This window comes from Nannobrachium achirus, assembly GCF_963921795.1.
Source record: "Nannobrachium achirus genome assembly, chromosome: 17".
NCBI classification, from domain to species: Eukaryota; Metazoa; Chordata; class Actinopteri; order Myctophiformes; family Myctophidae; genus Nannobrachium; species Nannobrachium achirus.
In genome coordinates, this window is record NC_137824.1 from 22,690,233 (window position 1) to 22,713,029 (window position 22,797).

The following is a 22,797-nucleotide window of genomic DNA, read 5'->3' on the forward strand; positions in this document are numbered from 1 at the left end:
GATCGATTCCATTTTGGGGCAGAGAAGAAGTTTTAAACATTTTCCTCAGTTGGAGAGGAAACGTATGCAGAGCTGCTGCATACTTGTTACTTAATCAGTTCCAACATCAGGTGTTATTATGCGCACGAAGTGTCGCTGTTGATCACTTATACACATCCAGCACATCGTGGCACTGCACCGAGCAGCGGAAAGGCAGCGGCGCTTAATTTCTCTCTAGCCAAGGCTTATCGCTTCATCACTCTGATTAGGCTACTTGTGCCATTGTGCTTAGCAAACATTCTTGAAAAGTGCGAGGATACGCGCACAGTTTGTAGGCCTATACCAAGACGGAAACTGTACGACAAAGCTTGGAAACAATGGGGGCAGAGACCTTCCCCAAACCATGGAAGCGGTATGTCTCCATTTTCATTTTTGTTGCTTCTCTGAAAATGGCATCTTCCGTCACTCACTATTCTGTTCCTGAAGAAATGGAAGAAGGATCTGTTGTCGCCAATTTAGCAGGGGATTTGGGCCTAGATGTGAAGACGCTAATTGCACGGAAAATGCGGTTGGAAATAATAGCCAGTAAGAAATATCTGGACGTGAACAAAGAAACGGGGGAGCTGTATATTGTAGAGAGAATTGACAGGGAGTCTCTCTGCCCCGCCAAGACATCGGCGTCCTGCTATTTGAAAATGGAAGCCATCATTGAAAACCCTAAAAGGATATTTTACATCGAATTGGAAATTATGGACATCAATGACAATGCTCCTCATTTTAGAAGGGATACAATCGATTTGGACATATCGGAAGCAACCCAGGCTGGTGAACATTTTTCTGTCAACAATGCAGTGGACCCGGACGTTGGGTCAAACTCTGTCAAAACATACCTTTTAAGCGAAAATGATTATTTTACTATAGAAATACAAACAGGAAGAGACGGATCAAAGTTTGCCGATTTAATTTTGAAAAAATCTTTAGATCGCGAAACGCAGGCGGTTCATAATTTCATTCTTACTGCTATGGATGGGGGCGTCCCCTCCCGCTCGGGTACAGCCAGCATCATTGTTCGTGTGCTAGACACCAATGATAATGCTCCAACATTTGACAAGGAAAACTACAATATAAATATAATAGAAAATTCTCCAATTGGAAGTCTTGTAGTTCAGCTTAACGCTACAGATCTAGACGAGGGATCTAATGGGGAAATAATGTATGCCTACAGTCTTTACACGTCAGAGAAAACACAAGAAGCGTTTTATCTGAACCCCAACAACGGTGAAATAACTGTAAAAGGAATGTTAAACTATGAAGATTACAAGGTTTATGACATGGAGGTAATAGCAACTGACAGAGGCACAAATCATTTAACAGGGCAGAGTAAACTAACAATTCATGTTGATGATATGAATGACAATCATCCCAAAATATCCATCAAATCGTTCCATAGCCCTGTCAAGGAAAATATAGAATTAGACACAGTGATAGCAGTAGTTAGTGTTAGTGATCATGATTCTGGTGATAATGGAGTAGTTGATCTTAAGATTCCTGAAACTATGCCATTCAAATTGAAAAAATCCTCTGAGAACTATTTTGAATTAGTTGTGTCAGAACCTCTAGATCGTGAGAAGGTTCCAGAATATGACATCACATTCACTGTTACAGACAGAGGTTCTCCTCCATTATCTGACAATGAAACAATGACTTTGGAACTTTTAGATGTTAATGATAATGTTCCACAGTTCCCTCAGTCATTTTATAGAATACGTTTAATGGAGAATAATGCTCCAGGTGCATTGATAAGTGCCCTTACTGCACTTGATCCAGACCTCCATGAAAACCAGTATTTAGTTTATTTCATCTTAGAAAAGGAGATAGCCAATACATCCATGTCTATGCTGTTCTCCATTAATCCAGAGAATGGTAATCTTTATGCCTTAAAAACCTTTGACTATGAGATTGAGAAGGAGTTCCTCTTCCATATTGAGGCCAGGGACTCTGGTGTTCCTCCACTCTGCAGTAATGTGACTGTTCACATCATTATTGTAGACCAGAATGACAACAAGCCAGTCATAGTCTCTCCATGGCGCCCACATGGATCAGTGGTGGAGGAAAAGATCCCAAGATCGACTGATAAAGGCTCACTGGTTGCTAAGGTGATTGCCTTAGACACAGACTCCCCACAGAATTCTCGGATTAGCTACCAATTTCTACAAGTGAGTGATGCCACCTTGTTCAGTCTGGACCAATACAACGGAGAGATCCGGACCATGAGAATGTTCAGTTACAGAGATTCACGCCAACAACAGATGGTTGTTGTTGCCAAGGACAACGGGGAGCCTGCTCTCTCTGCTACAGTTACCATCAAGTTATCCACAATAGAGACTGCTGTCAAGGCCTACTCTGACATGACTGAAGTGCCTCTGGAATATGACATCTTTTCAGACATAAACCTGTATTTGCTCATCGGTCTGGGCTCAGTGTCCTTTCTCTTACTGATCACCATATTGGTCACCATCGTACTCAAGTGTCAGAAATCCAGTTACAGCAAAACGGCTCCTCCCTGTAGGAACAGTGTGCTCAGTGAGAGGAACTCCACCATCGCTGATTCCACCCTGGTCTCCAATGATGCCTACTGGTACAGTCTGTTTCTAGCAGAGACCAGGAAAGGAAAGTTGGTGGTTAGACAGCCTGCGCCAAAGGGCTCCAGATACATTGTATCCAGTTTACCAAGGAGTACAGGAGTGACAGACACCAGTGACTCAGCAGCTTCAACTCTACAGGTAATGAAAACGCCAGTTAAAACAAATTATATTTTACATGGGTACACATGGGCATCCTGAGCCAACTTTAGTCAAATACAGGTACTATGGTACTCCTAATAGCAGCAAGCAAAACTTTGGATTTTACTTACTGCTACTGTTGACTCACTCTGGATTATTATATGTTGTACACGCACGGGGAGCAAAAACTCTACGAAACCTAAATGAAGTGATTGTGACAGATGGCTGTTCAGTGATTATCAATAATAATGAAAAAGTAGACTATAAACTGTGACAATGAGAAAATAATAAAACGAACAAAAACAATATCACTTATATGCAACGGAAACAATGCATAACCTTGCACTACATAAACTCAATGCATTACATATTGTACATAAATCAACCAATTGTTAGACAGAGATATCTTTCTAACAATAATCAGAAAGTATGCTATATATAATTGATAGGTCTATCAAATTAGATTTTATTTGAATAATGTGAAAGATGTACACTATGCAGTTTGGACTTAGTTTGGGTCCAACACCAAGGAGTACAGGAATAACTTCTTTACAGCTGTAAACCTGTGATCTGACATGATTCTGAATGATTGGCTTCCACTATGCAGTTAAGGAAAAAAATAAACAAAATATGATTTTTTTCTCTTATCCATTTCCAACTTTAATCAAATATAATCCAGGCACAATTACTGTACAGTTTCCATATTATCGGCTGTCATTTTGGTGGTTTGGTGATTTTACTGCTGACCCACTCTGAATGACAACAGAAACACTCGTGGCCCTGTTTAACAAGCCCTTAAGAGCGGGCCTCAAATTAAATCGTAGGCCTAACATTTTCAAAGATGTTTCTGGTGTATATTGTAAAATGATTAACCATATCTTATATCCAAGAATCTCAAAAATGTTACTGCCAATCAATCGTCCTTACGCACATGGAGCTATGCGTAAAACTCGACAAGGCTTAAACGAAGCAACTGTTGCATGGAGGGCTGTTCTATAATAATCAATAATTTAGTCAATAATATAAACTGTGATATTGATAGAACACAAAATGCAGCAATCTAATGAACAAAAACAATATCCATTACGCACGGTTTTTACGCACGGGAAGCAATGCATACCACTCGGCATGACACACTGTATAAATAGAGATATCTTAAATTATGCACTTCTAATATATATGACTTAGCATGGAAGTATATTAGAACTACAGTATAGGTACATATTGTCAACCTGAACCATGGGTCGTTGTATTTTAGGCTTATAATAAATGTCAAGAGGTCATAATCTGCAGTAACAATCTAGTTTTTTATTTTCTACCTACATAACGCATCGCCATCGCTTGTGTAATATTTTACCTAAAGTTTAATTTAGTTTCGTTTTTTTTCCCCCAGTCCAAAATAAGCAGGGTTTGGGGCGTCGCTGCTCACCACGAAAACACACCAGTCAGTGAGGGTAGCATGCGCATGACAGTTGATTGCAAGCGGCTTTGGAAGCGACACATTTCATTTGCATACCTCTCTCAGACTATTGTGAAAGGCTATATCATTTCATAAAGATCCTGCGTATAGGCCAACAGTTTTTTTTCCTGGCTGCACGGATTGTACACAATGGTTTACCACATATTTCAGACGTCTTGGAGTTGGTACGCTTCTCTATTTTTCCTTTTGTCTGCAGCCATGTACACGGCAGCTTCAGTTATTCACTATTCTATTCCCGAGGAAATGGAGGTAGGCTCGGTCGTTACTAATTTGGCTGCTGACTTGGGAGTTGACGTGAAGACGCTGATTCAGCGAAGAATGAGGATAGACGTGGTTGCTAATAAAAAATATCTCGACGTTAACAAGGAAACAGGAGAGCTATATGTTCTAGAAAGGGTGGACAGGGAATATTTATGCCCCGCCAAAATAACGACTTGCTTTCTTAAACTGGATGCCACCATAGAAAATCCAATAAGAATGTTTAACTTTGAGATAGAAATCACGGATATTAATGACAACGCCCCACATTTTCGACGCGGTACAATGCAGTTGGATATCTCGGAATCGACACCCATTGGAGAGCGTTTCTCGCTGAATAATGCTGTGGACCCAGATGTTGGAACAAATTCTGTGAAAACCTACCATTTAAGCTCAAGTGACCACTTTGCTATTGAAATTCAGTCTGGAAGAGATGGGTCCAAATTTGCTGACTTAATTTTGAAAAAAGCTTTAGACAGAGAAAAGCAGGCTGTTCATAATTTGATTCTCACAGCTGTAGATGGTGGGGTTCCAACACGTTCTGGGACTGCAAACATCATCGTTGGTGTGCTTGACGTTAACGATAATGCCCCCAACTTTGATAAAGATAACTACAAAATAGACATAATGGAAAATTCTCCTATTGGTAGTCTTGTAGTTAAACTGAATGCTACTGATCCAGATGAAGGCTCCAATTCAGATATTGTTTACTCTTATAGTTTGTACACATCAGAGAAAACTCAAAACACGTTCACTTTGAATCCTGATACTGGTGAAATCAGAGTTAGAGAAATGATCAATTATGAGGATTTCCAAATGTATGATATGGAGGTTATAGCAGCAGATAAAGGACAAAATTCCTTATCTGGACAGTGCAAATTAACAATATTAGTGACAGATATGAATGACAATCACCCGGAAATCTCGATCAAATCATTTCAGAGTCCTATAAAAGAGAGTGCACCAATAGACACAGTGATAGCAGTAGTTAGTGTAAGTGACAAAGATTCTGGTGATAATGGGATAGTTGATCTTCGAGTTCCTGATAATATGCCATTTAAATTGAGAGAATCATCTGATAACTATTTTGAATTGGTAATTTCAGAACCGCTAGACCGTGAGAAGGTTCCAGAATATGACATTACTTTCACAGTTACAGACAGAGGTTCTCCTCCATTATATGACAATGAAACAATGACTTTAGAACTTTTAGATGTTAATGATAATGTTCCACAGTTCCCTCAGTCATTTTATACAATACGTGTACAGGAGAATAATGCTCCTGGGGCCTTGTTGAGCTCTCTCACTGCAATTGACCCCGACCTCCATGAAAACCAGTATCTAGTTTATTTCATTTTAGAGAAGGAAATAGTAAACACTTCCATGTCCATGCTGTTCTCCATTAATCCAGAAAACGGAAATCTTTACGCTTTAAAAACCTTTGATTATGAGATCGAGAAGGAGTTTCTTTTCCACATTGAGGCTAGGGACTCTGGTGTTCCTCCACTCAGCAGTAACGTAACCGTTCACATCATTATTGTGGACCAGAATGACAATAAGCCAGTCATAGTCTCTCCATGGCGTGCGCATGGGTCAGTGGTGGAGGAAAAGATCCCAAGATCAACTGACAAAGGATCCCTAATTGCCAAGGTCATAGCTTTAGACACAGACTCTCCACAGAACTCTCGGATTTCCTACCAATTTCTTCAAGTGAGTGATGCCTCCTTGTTCAGTCTGGACCAATACAACGGAGAGATTCGGACTATGAGAATGTTCAGTTACAGAGATTCACGTCAACAACAGATGGTTGTTGTTGCCAAGGACAACGGGGAGCCTGCTCTCTCTGCTACAGTTACCATCAAGTTATCTACAATAGAGACTGCTGTCAAGGCCTACTCTGACATGACTGAAGTGCCTTTGGAATATGACATCTTCTCAGACATAAACCTGTATTTGCTCATCGGCTTGGGCTCAGTGTCCTTTCTTCTACTGATCACCATATTGGTCACCATCGTACTCAAGTGTCAGAAACCCAGTTACAGCAAAACGGCTCCTCCCTGTAGGAACAGTGTGCTCAGTGAGAGGAACTCCACCATCGCTGATTCTACCCTGGTCTCCAATGATGCCTACTGGTACAGTCTGTTTCTAGCAGAGACCAGGAAAGGAAAGTTGGTGGTTAGACAGCCTGTACCAAAGGGTTCCAGATACATTGTATCCAGTTTACCAAGGAGTACAGGTGTGACAGACACTAGTGACTCGGCAGCTTCCACCCTGCAGGTAAAATCAAAAACAGAACAAAACACACACACACACACACACACACACACACACACACACACACACACACACACACACACACACACACACACACACACACACACACACACATACATCTTTTATCTGCTGCTGTTTCCCTAGAGGGGTCTAAAATATTAACATCTAAGATCCAGAGACACCCAAAAGGCCATTTAGGTAAACAGAAAAAGAGTTAAGATAAAATACATAAACCCCACCCAATAAACCCACAACTATATCTATACCTGAGCCAATGGTACTCTAACCTAAAATCATACAGTGCACAATACAATGACAATGAAACACTAAATAATAAAACAAAACCTCAGTGCCAAACTCACAGCTCTGGGGCCCGGATCCTTTTTCCTTCCATTGAGACCCGGTTATTGGGCTCAGTTGACATCACAGACTTCTAAGGAACCAAGAAGCTGCTGTGTCAGTGCAGGGAATCCATCTGCACTGTTGGAATTACACTGGCAGATTCTGGTCCATGGGAAGTTGTCAGGCCTCAGGCCTATCAGGCGGGATAGCGAAACACAGGCACTACCCACTGTGCAATTGTTTCCATTATTGACTGTTTTTAGCGGTGCTAAATGCTCCTACATCTGGCTTTGTCTCATTGTATGTACGAAAGCTCTGCAAAGCTTGTCATTGGCCAAGCTTCGTGGGACACTTAATGAAATTAACTAATAATTCACTGGGTGTGATTGTATTACCAACTATTGGCCTCAGATGCCTATTACTGTTACATTCTGTTACTAGCAGAGATCAGGAAAGTAATGTTGGTAGTTAGACAGCCTGTTTCAAAGGACTTCAGATACATTGTCTTCATTATACCAAGAAGTACATGACAGAAAGTAGCAACTCAGCAGCTTCAATTTTGCACAAACTAATCCACCTCATTGTCCAACCATACGGATTCAGAAATATCGATGCACCACCACAAAATATTATCATAATACATTTCATGAAAGTCCCTTCATCAAAAGCTTTCTTTAATTACATCCTCAACAACCTGATATACAGTATATCTGGTGTTCTGTAAAGTATAACATGTAAGCCAGATTAAGAACACAAAGGGCCCATGGGATCTGGGGATAAACCTTATCTAAATGATTCAGGTTATCCCATGTCTTAAAGTGAATCAAACAAACAAACTAAAATTAGCTCAGACCACACCAACCAATCAAGATGTTGATTCAGAAGAACAGAAGGCTGGTTGAGCTAAATAGTCAATACACTTTTGTCAGAATCAGGAATGTACCTTCTATGAATGGAAAACAACAGTTTTTAGAAAGATGAGTATATGGATAATTAGTGAACTCTTCATTTCGTGTAAACAATTATTTCTAACCTGAGACAAGTAAAACACGTTGGCCTACAGGGAACCATGACTCAATTTAACAACTTAACATAAAGAAACCTACAGTAGGCCTATATGTCAAATTAAATGCTAGGTTGTCACAGATTAACTAAACAAATAAGGTGAGAGACCACTGCACAATGAAATTAAATGATGATGATCATCATCATAATCATCATAAATCATCATCATCATCAACAACAACAACAACAACAACAACAACAACAACAACAACAACAACAACAACAACAACAACAACAACAACAACAACAACTTCAAAGTGCCACATTTAAAAAATAGATCGAACTTCCTACGTCATCAAATAAAATATGCAGCGGCAGCCAATTACCACAAAGCCGGTGACTTGACGAATGTGTTGCAATATATTACTGTATGTTATACTCTATGGTTGCAAGTTGCAACCCTCTGACACAGCAAATGCGCCCGTGTCAGCACCATGGACAGCGAAGTGGGATCTGAGTTGAGAGGGAGAATGGAAAAAGAGTGAAACATAACAAAGCCACCAATTATTATTCAATAAAGTCGACCAATAAGACGTCAACATAACGTGCAGTAACAGCTTCAATAAGATTATATTATGGCATTTGTTTTAAACAAGAATTTACCTTGATTCAATAGAGCTGCAATCAGCAGTCTGTTGGACTGAATCTCAAGACTAAACAGCCTTTCATTTCATCAACCGCGAAATGTGAAGTCCCTCTCTAATGGTCTGGGATGCAACAAGTTTTCTTCTCACATGTTGCCATAAAATGTGAATCCGATTTACTGCGTTCAACTGTTGGCATGGGTGAATCATTGCACTCATATAATACATAAATATATACAAATTGTAAAAAAATATATGTTATTATGGTCTGTGGCCTTAAGCTAGATGCAGATTAGACTAAAATCAAATCTGTGCTTCTGGGGGTCCCTGGAACAAAAAAGTTTACAATAGGGGTCCATCCGTGGAACAAAATATTTTGAGATGGGGGTCCACGGCCAAAAACTCATTTTGGGGGTCCTTAACCACTGATAGGCACATTCTACAAATGTCTTCTAAATCATAACACTTTTCTGAAAAAAACTTATGTTGCCATCAGTGTTTCTCAAACTTTGTCATGTGAAGGACCCCCAGAATGATATGTATTTGGCTACGGACCCCCATCACAAAATATTTTGTTCCAGGGACCCCCAGAAGCAAATATTTGATTTTAGTCTCTGGCTACCCACCCCTTAATCCGGCCACTGTCCCCATGTTCCACATTTACGGCCATAAATGTAAATTATCATGCTTTAGCCTATTGCATGAAACTTTGTCTTCCACCCAAAATGACTATTATGATCGGCTATTGATAACAATGTTAATTACGCACGGATTACGCACATATGCCTAAAACTCGTTATTATGAATACAATCCTATTGTTTAACAGTCGCATAATCTTTCATTAACTTTTTTCCCATTCTTACACAGGCTCATAGGCCTGTTAAAATTATTCCCCTATTAATGTTTCTTGTATACAAATCAGTCAGCATCTAGATTTGATCCAGCAAAAGCACAAAAACACCAACGCGTCGCTGCTCACCATAAATACTAACATCGCGTATAAGAAGGCTTTTCACAGCCAGTACCGTATAGGAAAGCCTGGTTTCTATTCCAAATTAACACGTGTCTGATGATCCAGTTTAGGATCCGCCTACTGTATCCTGTAATTTGCACACACACATATATTGACGTGACGCAACGCTTCCGCATCCGCTCGAGACACAAACACCGGAACAGCAACCTGCAAATCAAATGGAACCCAGTCTATAAAACACGACTCGGTCCTTCGACGTCATCAGGAAGATGTATGTGGGCGGCTCCTTCTGGTCTTCTTGAAAGCATCCATTCTAAAAGGTCGACATTGTGGTGTGACGACGCTGAGCTACAATTTACAAGATTAGGTCTCACACGAACATCAGAATCAGAACGCTTGGAGTGGATTTTGGAACGGGACACGTGCATTCCACCGTTATGGCGCATCACTTACTTCAGTCATCTTGGATATGGTATGTGTCGCGCTTCCTCGTTCTTGCTGTCATCATGGACACATCCTCGGCTGTGACTCACTATTCTATTCCTGAAGAAATGGAGGAAGGGTCAGTTGTTGCCAATTTAGCATCTGATTTGGGATTAGACATAAAGACACTGAATAAAAGAAAAATGCGGATAGACGTGGTGGCCAATAAAAAGTATCTCGAGATAAACAAGAACACGGGAGAGCTGTATATTTTAGAAAAGATGGATCGAGAGCTGTTGTGCCCACTGAAGACAACTACGTCCTGCTTTCTGAAATTGGATGTTACGATCGAAAACCCACTGCGAATGTTCAACATTGAAGTAGAAATCATGGATATTAATGACAACACTCCACATTTTCGACGTGGCACGATGCATTTGGATATATCTGAGTCAAGCTCCGCTGGAGAACGTTTCTCTTTGAACAACGCAGTAGATCCAGATGTTGGATCTAATTCTGTTAAGGACTACCAGCTGAGCTCAAGCGAACATTTTGGTATTGAAATTCAGACCGGAAGAGATGGGTCCAAGTTTGCTGACTTAATTCTGAAAAAAGGGTTAGATAGAGAGAGTCAGGCTGTTCACAAATTGATACTCACAGCTGTAGATGGGGGAGTACCAGCGCGCTCTGGTACCGCCAATATCATCGTTCGCGTGTTAGATATAAATGACAACGCCCCTACATTTGACAAAGAAATGTATCGGGTAGATTTGATGGAAAACTCTCCAATAGGCAGCCTTGTAATTCAAGTCCATGCCTCTGATTTAGATGAGGGATCGAACTCAGATTTGATTTACTCATATAGTTTGTATACATCAGAGAAAACGCAAAGCACATTCAGCTTGAATCCAGATAATGGTGAAATCAGAGTTAAAGAGTTGATCAATTATGAGGATTTAAAAAATTATGAAATGGAAGTTATAGCAACAGACAAAGGACCAAATTCTTTATCCAGACAATGTAAATTAACAATAGTAGTAACAGATATGAATGACAACCACCCAGAAATCTCCATCAAATCATTTCAAAGTCCTATAAAAGAGAATGCACCAACAGACACAGTCATAGCAGTAGTCAGTGTGAGTGATAAAGATTCAGGTGATAATGGGATAGTTGATCTTAAAATTCCCAATAATATCCCATTTAAATTGAGAGAATCATCCGATAATTATTTTGAATTAGTAGTGTCAGAACCATTAGACAGAGAGAAGGTACCAGAATATGACATTACATTCACAGTTACAGACAGAGGTTCTCCTCCATTATCTGACAATGAGACAATGACTTTAGAACTTTTAGATGTTAATGATAATGTCCCACAGTTCCCTCAGTCATTTTATAAAATACGTGTACAGGAGAATAATGCTCCCGGGGCCTTGTTGAGCTCTCTCACTGCATTTGACCCAGACCTCCATGAAAACCAGTATCTAGTTTATTTCATTTTAGAAAAAGAAATAGCCAACACTTCCATGTCCATGCTGTTCTCCATCAACCCTGAAAATGGAAATCTCTATGCTTTAAAAACCTTTGACTATGAGATCGAGAAGGAGTTCCTCTTCCACATTGAGGCCAGGGACTCTGGTGTTCCTCCACTCTGCAGTAATGTAACTGTTCACATCATTATTGTGGACCAGAATGACAACAAGCCAGTCATAGTCTCTCCATGGCGCCCACATGGCTCAGTGGTCGAGGAAAAGATCCCACGATCCACTGATAAAGGCTCAATGGTTGCCAAGGTGATAGCTTTAGACACTGACTCCCCACAGAACTCTCGAATTAGCTACCAGTTTCTACAAGTGAGTGATGCCACCTTGTTCAGTCTGGACCAATACAATGGAGAGATCCGGACCATGAGAATGTTCAGTTACAGAGATTCACGTCACCAACAGATGGTTGTTGTTGCCAAGGACAACGGGGAGCCTGCTCTCTCTGCTACAGTTACCATCAAGTTATCCACGATAGAGACTGCTGTCAAGGCCTACTCTGACATGACTGAAGTGCCTCTGGAATATGACATCTTCTCAGACATAAACCTGTATTTGCTCATCGGTCTGGGCTCAGTATCCTTTCTTCTACTGATCACCATATTGGTCACCATCGTACTCAAGTGTCAGAAACCCAGCTACAGCAAAACAGCTCCTCCTTGTAGGAACAGTGTGCTCAGTGAGAGGAACTCCACCATCGCTGATTCCACCCTGGTCTCCAATGATGCCTACTGGTACAGTCTGTTTCTAGCAGAGACCAGGAAAGGAAAGTTGGTGGTTAGACAGCCTGTGCCAAAGGGCTCCAGATACATTGTGTCCAGTTTACCAAGGAGTACAGGTGTGACAGACACCAGTGACTCAGCAGCTTCAACTCTACAGGTAAGATAATACCCATCAAAACAAGCTGCTGCTGCTAAAAGCCCTATAAACGATCAAAAAAAAAAATCCAATCCTTCTATAACGTCTAATATCGGAAACCGCTTTATTCCGTCAAATTCAAGGTTTCACATAAAACCAAAAACGAATTTCATTCATATAAATATTATTTTGTTCTGGACCTGCCTAAAAAACTAACAGCACCAAGTACGTAAAGATGGGATTTGTGTCCTAAAGAATAACAACAAACCAGAATACTATTTACATTTCTACAGTTTCTAATTTCATATACTTATTTTCAGTCAATGTACAGTAATATCATGTAGGCCAGTGGTTCTGAACCTTTTCAGGCCGTGACCCCCTAAAATAATCATATTTGAACTGGGGACCCCCCACCCTGACAAGCACTTGGAATTGTAGGAGTTGAGGCATTACATTTAGTTTGACTCGGTTCCACAGATAAACATCCTGAAAATAGTCAATCTACACGCTTGCAACGCCTCGTAGTTGTGAGCTTGTACATCTGCTACTGTATTTTCACAATGTATGCCCTTTTCTTATATCATTTGACAATTTGGCCAATGTTTGACCAGTTTTTATAGTCTGTTCTCTGTTCCCTTTTTTAGGTATTAAAAAGGTTTTAAAAGTCCTTAAATTATCCCTCCTGGGGGTCCCGACACGCATGTTGAGGACCACTGATATTCTGCTATTCTGCTTTTCTTTGCAACTCTTTAAAATTTTACAGACACATTATTGATTTCTTGTTCAAAAACAAAATCTTTATTAAATTTAAAAGGTACCCAATATTCTTTTTTTAAAATGTCATATTCCATTTTTAAAATGGTTCTTGCAGACCCTATTTCACTGGTGAATTGCATTCCCTGCATGCAAGGAGCAAGCAGGGACGCCATCTCTTCCTCTTTGGGGTACACAGCTGCCATACCTGCTACTAAAAGCCTCACTAATTTGTTCCGACTGGTTGAGTTACATGGTGGTGTGTGACTTTGGCCTGTGGCCTAGATTTCAGTGTATCAGCTGTGCCTGCATTGCTACAGTCACTTGACAGAAATAATAATACAGACAATGTTGTGTATAACACACCTGGCAACAGCAACATAAACATACAATAAACAATTAAATGATATACCTGTACTAGACTTAGGTTTTTGCATTACTTTTTTAGGCTGTCTTTATAGACCCAGTATTTATGTTGAACTTGTGTTTACTGCACATTTCCCCTGCCATCGACTAATTATATAGTCTGTATAGTATATAACATTTATACTGTATGTAAAAGTATATGTAGTGGCACTGGCAGGGGAAGACTGCAGGACAGAAGGCCCGAGAGCGGCCGGCCAAGAGCAAATACTACACCAGCCCCACATCCTGCTTGTGACCCTACTAACTTTAATAAACTAGAGAGACATGAAGACTCATCTACTTGATTCATTTCTATACTGTAACTGTTACTGTTCGGTAATTGACACTCCCGGTATAGACCTTTAGCAACTACATATTCATAAGGCCCATAAGGGCAATACTTTCATGTTCACAGCCACTTACTTTTTGGGATTTGGGGCACCTGATGACACTTATTGCTGTAGAGAGCACATAACCAAAATATTTTCATATCAGACAAGCCCATCCTAAAGGCCCCCATGAATTGATTACTTCCTCTTCTGTGCTTGACAGGGAAGCACGGCATTGCTATGGTATGAATGGAAATGTTTATTCTATATGTGGTATATGGTATACTTTATGTACGGTATATATGTTACAGTAGCAGGAGCCAACTTTGATGTGGTCTAGTATACAGTATCAGTCCTGCCACACCCCTTCTCTGGTGCAGAGGGCTACTGTACGTCCCCTCCTTACATTACGTCACTCAATAGTGGGAGAGAAAGCAGGAGAAAGTCTGCTGCATTGTAAGGGGGTCGGGGGTATTTGTGTAGAGCATTGCATCGCTCCAGTACCCCTGTTTGAAACACTGGAAGCTATACAGTGCACATGCAACTTTGACATTCAGCTATTTTTATGTCAATGTCCTTTGTTAACCTCAAAACTGAGTGAACACGTGTTCACTGGCTGCTGTAAAGGAGGTAAGTATGGCTGGAGTAACCACTGGTAGTTTACTTGAGTGAATTCCGGTGTGTGTACATCTATTTATTTGACTCTTTCTCACCTTTCCAGAATGACATGCTGACATGATTGTTTACAATGTTCCTATATCTGCTATTAATTACTATTACTATGTCTCTGTTTGTTTAGTTTCTATATACCCCCAGGACAAAAGGTTTACAGTATATTCTATTGATAGTGCCTTGACATACATATATATATAAAAAGTAGTGTTAATTAATCAGACATTCATACACATACCATTTTCAGTGTTAATTTAACTCAGACTTTAAATCAACACTGAGGATTTTACTGTGTACTAGGATACCAGTACATGCATATTAGTTTCATTTCTTCGTTCTTGCAATGAGCTCACCATTGGACTGATTGTTTCTTTTCTCCCCACCAAAGTATCCTAAATGAGGGAAGTCCACTCTGCAGCTGGAGGTATGCAGGAGTCTCACACTCCCCTGGATTTATCCCCTTTTGAATGATCTTTTAAAATTGAGTGTTTTGTTATTGTTTGAGTTTAAAATGTTCCTCTTCTTTCCCCCCCTTCTTTCTGTTGTCTAGTCCCCCCCCCTTCCTCTCAAAGGAGGAGGCTTTTGTGATTTGCTAAAGATCATTCAGTCAACCTCTATATATTATTACTTTTCTATTTGAGCAGCCTGGTTACTCTAACTATAACTAACCGACTAACTTGACCTCAGTGCCACTACTAAACTGTCTAATAATCGCATAAACCAATGAGCACTACTGCTATAGGTGCTGTGCTGTCATTGAAAGAATACATGCAGTTAGTGCTGCTGCTCATCTCTTTTTCCCTCTGTAAATAGAATGTGACACACACACGTCATAAGAACATATTGTGGATTATTCTCATAACATTGATTGACCCCAGGGGGCAAAGAGCAGAGGCCATAATAATAATAATGGTGGTGATTACAATAACGATAATCTCTGCTCTGTTTTTCTCAGTGGATCAAGCTAAAGTGGTAATCCAGTGTAACCACATGAACCCTAGCATAACAATTCTGGTGGGAATCACCAAAAATAGACGATCTACGGCCGATTTCAGTGACCAGATTTGGTGTAGAGGGAAAAGGAGCAGGCCAAGCACAGAGCTGACCTCGGTCAATGAAGTATTTGTTTTCTATTAATAAAGGGTTTACGTGGTTACAGGGTCTCAAGGTATTTCCTCCCAAGAGATTACCTTTTTGTATCAAACACTCACACCGAGTTGACTACAGCTAGTCCCTGAACTAGGCTGTCCCTTGGGCTCACAGTATGAATATTATTGAATATAAAATGAATAAAGCTAATGTGAAATTCATTTATCACAACTTTTAAAATACCTCACTGATGTACATGTGAGGTGTTGCTTCTCCCTGGCCTTGCTTTTGTTTTGTTATTTTCACAATTTATATGTGGAAAAATATGATAAATCTATAAAGTTATTTTTAATTCAGTTTTTTGTGCTTTCAAAAACATCCCTGTGCATGTGAAATTAATCTGTTCATCCTTTATATTCCCATCACTGTACAGATTAGGAATACAATGAATGTGGGATTGATTGTTGTGTTTTTTGTGTGATTAGATGGTTTAGAACTAGAACTAGCTGAACGTTGAAATGCTGAGATCACAACACTTGTGAATTCCTGTTTTCTGCAGTGTGATTTGTGACCCAGTTCTTTGTGCAGGGGAGACGCAAAGTGAAACCAATCACCCAGTTACCTAGCAACCACTCAGTCCCTCACATAATATTGGAGCATGGTATTCATAGATAGACCCACCACCACCACCACATCACTACATATTCGAGGGCCTGCCCCCACCCTACCCACTCTGTTGCTCTGCCTGATGCCCCTGTCTGACTTGACAGATCTCGGCTGCATGAGGCATGTCAAAGTCTGGCCAATCCCAAGGCTTTCTGGATCCTGTCCACATTTGTCTAATTGTCTTTCTTTCTATGTTCAGGCATCTACCACCGGCAGCAGCAGCAACAGTTCCGCATAAGGCCCCTTCCCAAGCAGTCCATTGGAGTGATGCCACGAGGTGCCCCAGAGAAGGGAAAGGAGAAGCCCCATGCTGTTCCACCAAACACCTTTTGACCTGTGAGCTCGTTCCTTGCTATGACATGTTACTGTCATGCCCACGAAGGACCAAAAGACACTATGGTGACTCCCCCTGCCCAAACCCTGACTCCTTAATTCCTCCCCCGGCCCCATGCCAATCTTCCTATAAGCACATGTTTAACCAGTCAACACAATATGTCTGTCCATTCATCATGCATGATAAGACTCTGCATGGCTGCAACCCATCAGTCTACTGTAGGCCTTTGATATAAAAACATACTTCGGCAGAGAAAACCCAAGGACAAAGACTGCACAATAAATTGCGTATGGAATGGAAATTTGAAGAAGCTACAACATGGAGTAATAGAGCGGACACAGGAATGTTGAACTGCCTTTAAGGGACTATATCCCCTCTCGCAAAGCTAAATGTAAAAATTTGATATTGCCCTTTTTTCAACTTTATTTTTTCTTGTTCTAATGGCGCATTTTTTGTGGATTACATCATGTAAAAAGGAGGGGAAAACGGCACAAAAATCTACAAAATGTGAGCAAAGCATCAATGGAGATTTTGAAAGTACAAGATATAAGGGAATCAGTGTTGTGTAAATGTGGTAGCTTTTAGTATATGTCGTGTACTTGACTTTGTGCTTTATATGCGTGTGCCATGCCTAAGTAAGTATGTGACAGACTGAATAGGTTCCATTAATCAGCTTATCAGGCAACAAAGAGTGAGTTTCTGCATGCAGTATTCAAGACACTTTTATAGTTTAAGGGTAGACATGATATTGAGCAAGTCATTGTCTCAATTTAGGTCTCGTTGTTGTGTCATTGTCAAGACTTGGAGGAAGATTCCATTGTGACGAGACAATAGCGGTGAACGAAGCTAAACATTGTACTAATAGGACAGCATAGTCTTCTAGGAAGAATACAGTTTAATAATTTCAATGTTAAGTAAAAGGTGTGGAATTTTGCATTTGACCTTTTTTTCTTTTAAAGTTAGCAGTGTAATTGAACATTAATGACATGATTTCATTCCAGTGTGTGAAGAATTGAAATTCAACACAAATTACAAGATTCCATTCACTGCCAAATTGCTAAGAGATCCGATTCACTTTGCCAAAATGGCTGTGTCGTAATGAGTATGACGATTTGAAATGAGCACAACTCTGAATATTCCATTGAGTCTTTCAGTCTGGACCGATTGATTCCTCATAACTATTTTCATATACGGTATGACCATGTACTTTTGATTTTATGACAAACTATTGGTGCTCCTGAATATCGAAGTGTTCTCACATCATGTCATACATTTGAAACTTAGACCTGCACGCGATTACAGCAAATGAAATATTCAAAGCCTTACAGTATGTTTGCTTTAATATACTGAAAATGTATAAATGTGAGCTATATCAGTGAATGACTGTTAAACATTAATACAACCTACAAATACATACACATGTTACTTATACTTACTACTATTACTGTTTTTATGCTTTATTCTTTGAGTGACAAATCTGAAGAGCAATGATAATTATGGTGTAATAGCAAAAGAACAGAAAATGACGTAACCAAAATTCTGATCATGAACTCACACCCACCCCATTGTATGAAGTTATTTGGATTTTAAGGCAAGCATACAGTTGCTTCTTGTACAGTAAATATCGATGGTACAGTATGTAAGTTATGTAGAGTGAGCATTATCGTATGGTGATCTGTTAAATATAACGGCAATATAGACTATTACACTTGATGAATTTACAACTGGATGTCTTTGTGTTTTCTGTCTACATTATCCTGTGAAAGCTGTAGGCCATGTTCAGGCTAACAAGTCAGTTAATGGAGAAATATTGAGTGTCAGGCTTCAGAAGTTGATAATTACATTAGTCAATAACATCTTTAAAATCTCATTCTAACTCTTATTTATCTGAAGACGATTCACATTCTATGTTATACATGCTTATGGAGCCATGCCTGCTTTGAAAAGATTGCAGTTGAGGATGTTGAAGAATTCTCCATCAGATTAACTTCTGGTCCATAATGTCCAACACGTGCAAAGGGGGAGAGAGAAACACAATGCAACACACCCTAAATTCTCAGTCTCACTGAACCAGAGTTTTGACTAGATTTCATATGAATAGACAAACAATTTTGGCGCTCACTCAAGAGGGATGGAAATCCATCTTGAAGTGTCAAACTGCTGTCTGGCTTTACTTTACTAGTAAGTTATTTTACTGTGGATTGGATTCCTGACTCGTATGCTGAGTCACCCGAAAGCCCTCTGTCCAAATGCCTGGACAGCACTTGGAACCTTCAGTTTATTAATGGCTTTCATTACCTGATTTATTGTGTTAAGGTAAAAAACCTTGCCTTGCTTTTTGTACAGGTACACAGGATGTATGTCTGTTCTGGACACCAGAAAATAGAACTACTAAAAATCCATCAAAACAATGGATATATGCTGAACTTAACAGTGGACCCAAAGTGCATTTACTTGAGTACTGTACTGAAGTCGTTTTTGGAGTATCAGTGCTTTACTTGAGTATTTGTATTTTTGAATACATTAAATTCTTTAGGAAGGGAAAAAGGACAATATAAATTAACCAAGCCCTATTTCAAATGTGGTGAAAATAGCTCATGTACACGCTCACAACACGTCGAATTGTGAGGCGTTGTGAGCCTGTAGATCTGCTATTTTTCTTCTGGAAAATGTTATTTATTTGGAAAATGTATATCAATACAGCAATAGATTGATATTAAAAAGAAAGTGTACTTTGTAATTTGTACTTTTCAGTAATTATAGTATTATTTAAAGTATGTACTTTGGAAAATGTTTAAAACGCAAGTAGGCCTACGCCAGTACAAATCTGACACAGCAATGTTCACTTGTAGTTGAGTAATATTTGACCAGGAGTATCTAGATTTCGACTTTAGTGCTGGGGTTGAGTACTTTAGTCACCACTGGTGGAGTGGTGCTCATATGAAATGCATATCAAAAATAAATGGAGTGATTATAATGTAAATGAGTCATAATAAAGAGGTCAGTTCACATACCGTAGTTGTCCTTCTCACAACAACATTCTTTATGCACTCAGATAAAAGCTAACAGTTCCTGCCTATATCTGAGTTGGTCTGTTTCTTTCCATACAAGGACAAACAGTCTGCTTCAGTGACAGGCTCACATCTCTCCTTGTGCCAGGAGCACATAATCCAGGACAGCAGGGCCCTGTATTTACTGCTCATTAATGTCAGCAAAGATGTCAGCGTGTGTGTGCCATGGGTGTGGGTGGTTCAGGGCCTGGGCAGATTGTTCATTTGTGCCAAATCATCAGATGCGCTGCTGATCCAAAAATGCATGATCATTACAAATAGGACATCATTATAAAGGGAAATGGACAGGCGTGATAGAATGCCACTATTATAGCAGAGATATGATTGAACAAACACATTCTTTAGGAAATTGTCAATTATTAATTGTCTTGACCTCTCATAGGCAGAGGATGTTTCCTTTCGTTTTCAATAATAATTATAAGGCATTATTACGAGTCAGAGCCTCTGTCTGTCAGAGGAGCTCCTGGTTTGGTGGCTGGAGAGGTGGAGACAAGCAATACAATAACTTTGTAATCCGCCACCGGGTTTGTCAACTCGATGAGTAAGTAGGACACAGGAACTCCAGATGTAGACTTCTCATTGACTCCTGCACTGCTCAGAGGGGAGTAGGGGACCAACCCTCACACATTCCCTGCAGCAGCACCACGTCGGGGACCACCATGAAGCATGTGGGCATGCTAGGCACTTCTCCTGGCTGCAGCGACCAAAGTATAGAGGGTGTGTATACAGTAAGTACACACGCACGCACGCACGCACGCACGCACACACACACACACACACACACACACACACACACACACACACACACACACACACACACACACACACACACACACACACAGAGAGAGAGAGAGAGAGAGAGAGAGAGAGAGAGAGAGAGAAGAGCAGGATGTGGAAGAAGCAGGGCAGAGCTTCAGAATGTGAAGTTCATTCAAGTGGTTGGTATCATTTTTCTATTTGAAAATAACAGATCTACAAGTTACAAGCTTGTACTTGTAGATCTGCTATAAAAAGTGGCATTTGTGGAATATGAAAAAAGAAAAAAAAGAAAAAAGATTTGGGGTCCCTCGTCCCTGGCACAAAATATTTTCAGATGGGGGTCCGCGGACAAATGTGTGTGTGTGTGTGTGTGTGTGTGTGTGTGTGTGTGTGTGTGTGTGTATATATATATATATATATATATATATATATATATATATATATATATATGGGTGGGTGACGTGACGTAGCGTTTTCGCTGTCCTCGGTGTCAAACATGTATAAATAAAAAATATATTTGTCAAAAACCTTCTGAATATTGTGCAGGACATTAAGCTTTATGTGAACTTACTCAAGATTAAAACATTTCATTCCTCATTTCTTCAGAATCTTCAACCAAACATGGTAAATGTCATCTGGTGTGACTGTCCCGACCTTGTTTCTCAAAGTGGGAACTTGAATAAAACTAAGAAAAAGAATTGCTAAAATTCATTTAAAAATGAATTTAGGCAAAAAAAAATGTCTATTTGTGAGCCTATATCTTTTCAAAGTCCAAGCATAATGTTTTCAGTCATTTCTGATCAAAAAGATTTTGTCCCCCAAACCAAAATCATCTGGTGTGACACTAGTTTGGAAAAATTAAACAGGCAATAATTTGGACACCTACTGGGCTAGAGAGGTCCTTCTTCTGTAAGGCTATTCAGCACTCCCAGCACAACTGCAAGACAGGTGTCTGAGGTGAGTTATGATTTTAACATTTTCATGAAATGCCATCTTGTTGAAACTTTGACAAGTGTGGCACTTCTGGATGTCATCTGGTGTGACACCTTTTTCATTAATAAAGCAAAAGTTATTTGAAACTTTGGTCATAATTACATGTAAATCTAGGTTGTTTTGTTATAGCTAGCATGTTGTTAGCATGCTAATGTGTACCTGGTAGCCTCAAGGTAGTCCTAAATGCAGAAAACGTCATCTGGTGTGACACTTCGTCATCTGGTGTGACATATCTGCTTGTCACGCCAGATGACTTGATTGTCACACCAGATGATATATACTGTATTTTCCTACAGACATAACAATAAATAACAAGTCCCATGTTTCTTTTGTCCATTTAAAACATTTTAACATGTTTAAAACAACGTTTTAAACATTTTTACATAATTTAATTTAGCTTCATTCGGTGATACAGCAAATTCATCAGACAGAGCAGAAACCCCTTCACAGAAACCTAAACCTTATATTGTGGTAACACTTTATAATAACTATCCGTTATAAGCAGTTAATATAAGACACTTGACAACAGAAAATGGGTTGTACAGAAAATGTGATTTTATTATTTCCAAAATACACAAACATGGAGAACTCACTGATGTGTTCAACCAGAGGCTCAGTGCGATTGCAAGTCATCAGCTCAACTGGCTTCATCAGGTGAAGCAGTTCAGACACATCAAGGAGAGCATCCAACCCAATGAAATGGTCTTGCATATAGACTTTTCTGAGAACTATGCATGTAAACTAAACACAGAGATTCAGGCGTTTCATTTTGGTGGCAATAGGTAGCAGGCAACAGTGCATACCGGAGTTGCCTACTCAGTCAGTGGCTCCCAGTGCTATGCCACCATTTCACAGTCCTTACGCCATGATGAGCGTGCTGTGTGGGCACACATCAAGCCAGTTATTGATGATTTCCGAGGAAAACAAGACAATGCAATTGACACCCTGCATGTCCTCAGTGATGGGCCAGCAACCCAGTACCGGAATCGCACAAACTGCTTCCTCATGAGCAGCATTCCTTATACATGGGGATTCAAGAGGGTCACCTGGAACTTTTCAGAGCGTTCCCATGGAAAGGGCGCACCTGATGGTGTGGGAGGGGTGCTGAAGCGTAAGGCAGACATGTATGTCCTCGGAGGCAGTGACCTACAAACACCGAGGG

The 22,797-nt window shown here is 40.0% G+C and overlaps 2 protein-coding genes across 2 annotated transcripts; both read left to right on the forward strand.

Moving 5' to 3' along the window:
• Positions 1 to 428: 428 nt before the first annotated feature.
• Positions 429 to 2,822, forward strand: LOC308302331 (protocadherin alpha-C2-like; the record flags this gene model as incomplete). Its single annotated transcript, XM_080746587.1, has 1 exon — positions 429 to 2,822. The coding sequence occupies one exon, from the start codon at positions 429 to 431 to the stop codon at positions 2,820 to 2,822; it is 2,394 nt and encodes a 797-aa protein (XP_080602713.1).
• A 1,648-nt stretch (positions 2,823 to 4,470) lies between these two features.
• Positions 4,471 to 17,436, forward strand: LOC308301484 (protocadherin beta-16-like). Its single transcript, XM_080745481.1, has 4 exons — positions 4,471 to 6,777; positions 11,515 to 12,585; positions 15,112 to 15,147; positions 16,678 to 17,436. The coding sequence occupies exons 1-3, from the start codon at positions 4,486 to 4,488 to the stop codon at positions 15,121 to 15,123; spliced, it is 3,375 nt and encodes a 1,124-aa protein (XP_080601607.1). The 5' UTR covers positions 4,471 to 4,485; the 3' UTR covers positions 15,124 to 15,147; positions 16,678 to 17,436.
• The last annotated feature ends 5,361 nt before the right edge of the window (positions 17,437 to 22,797 follow it).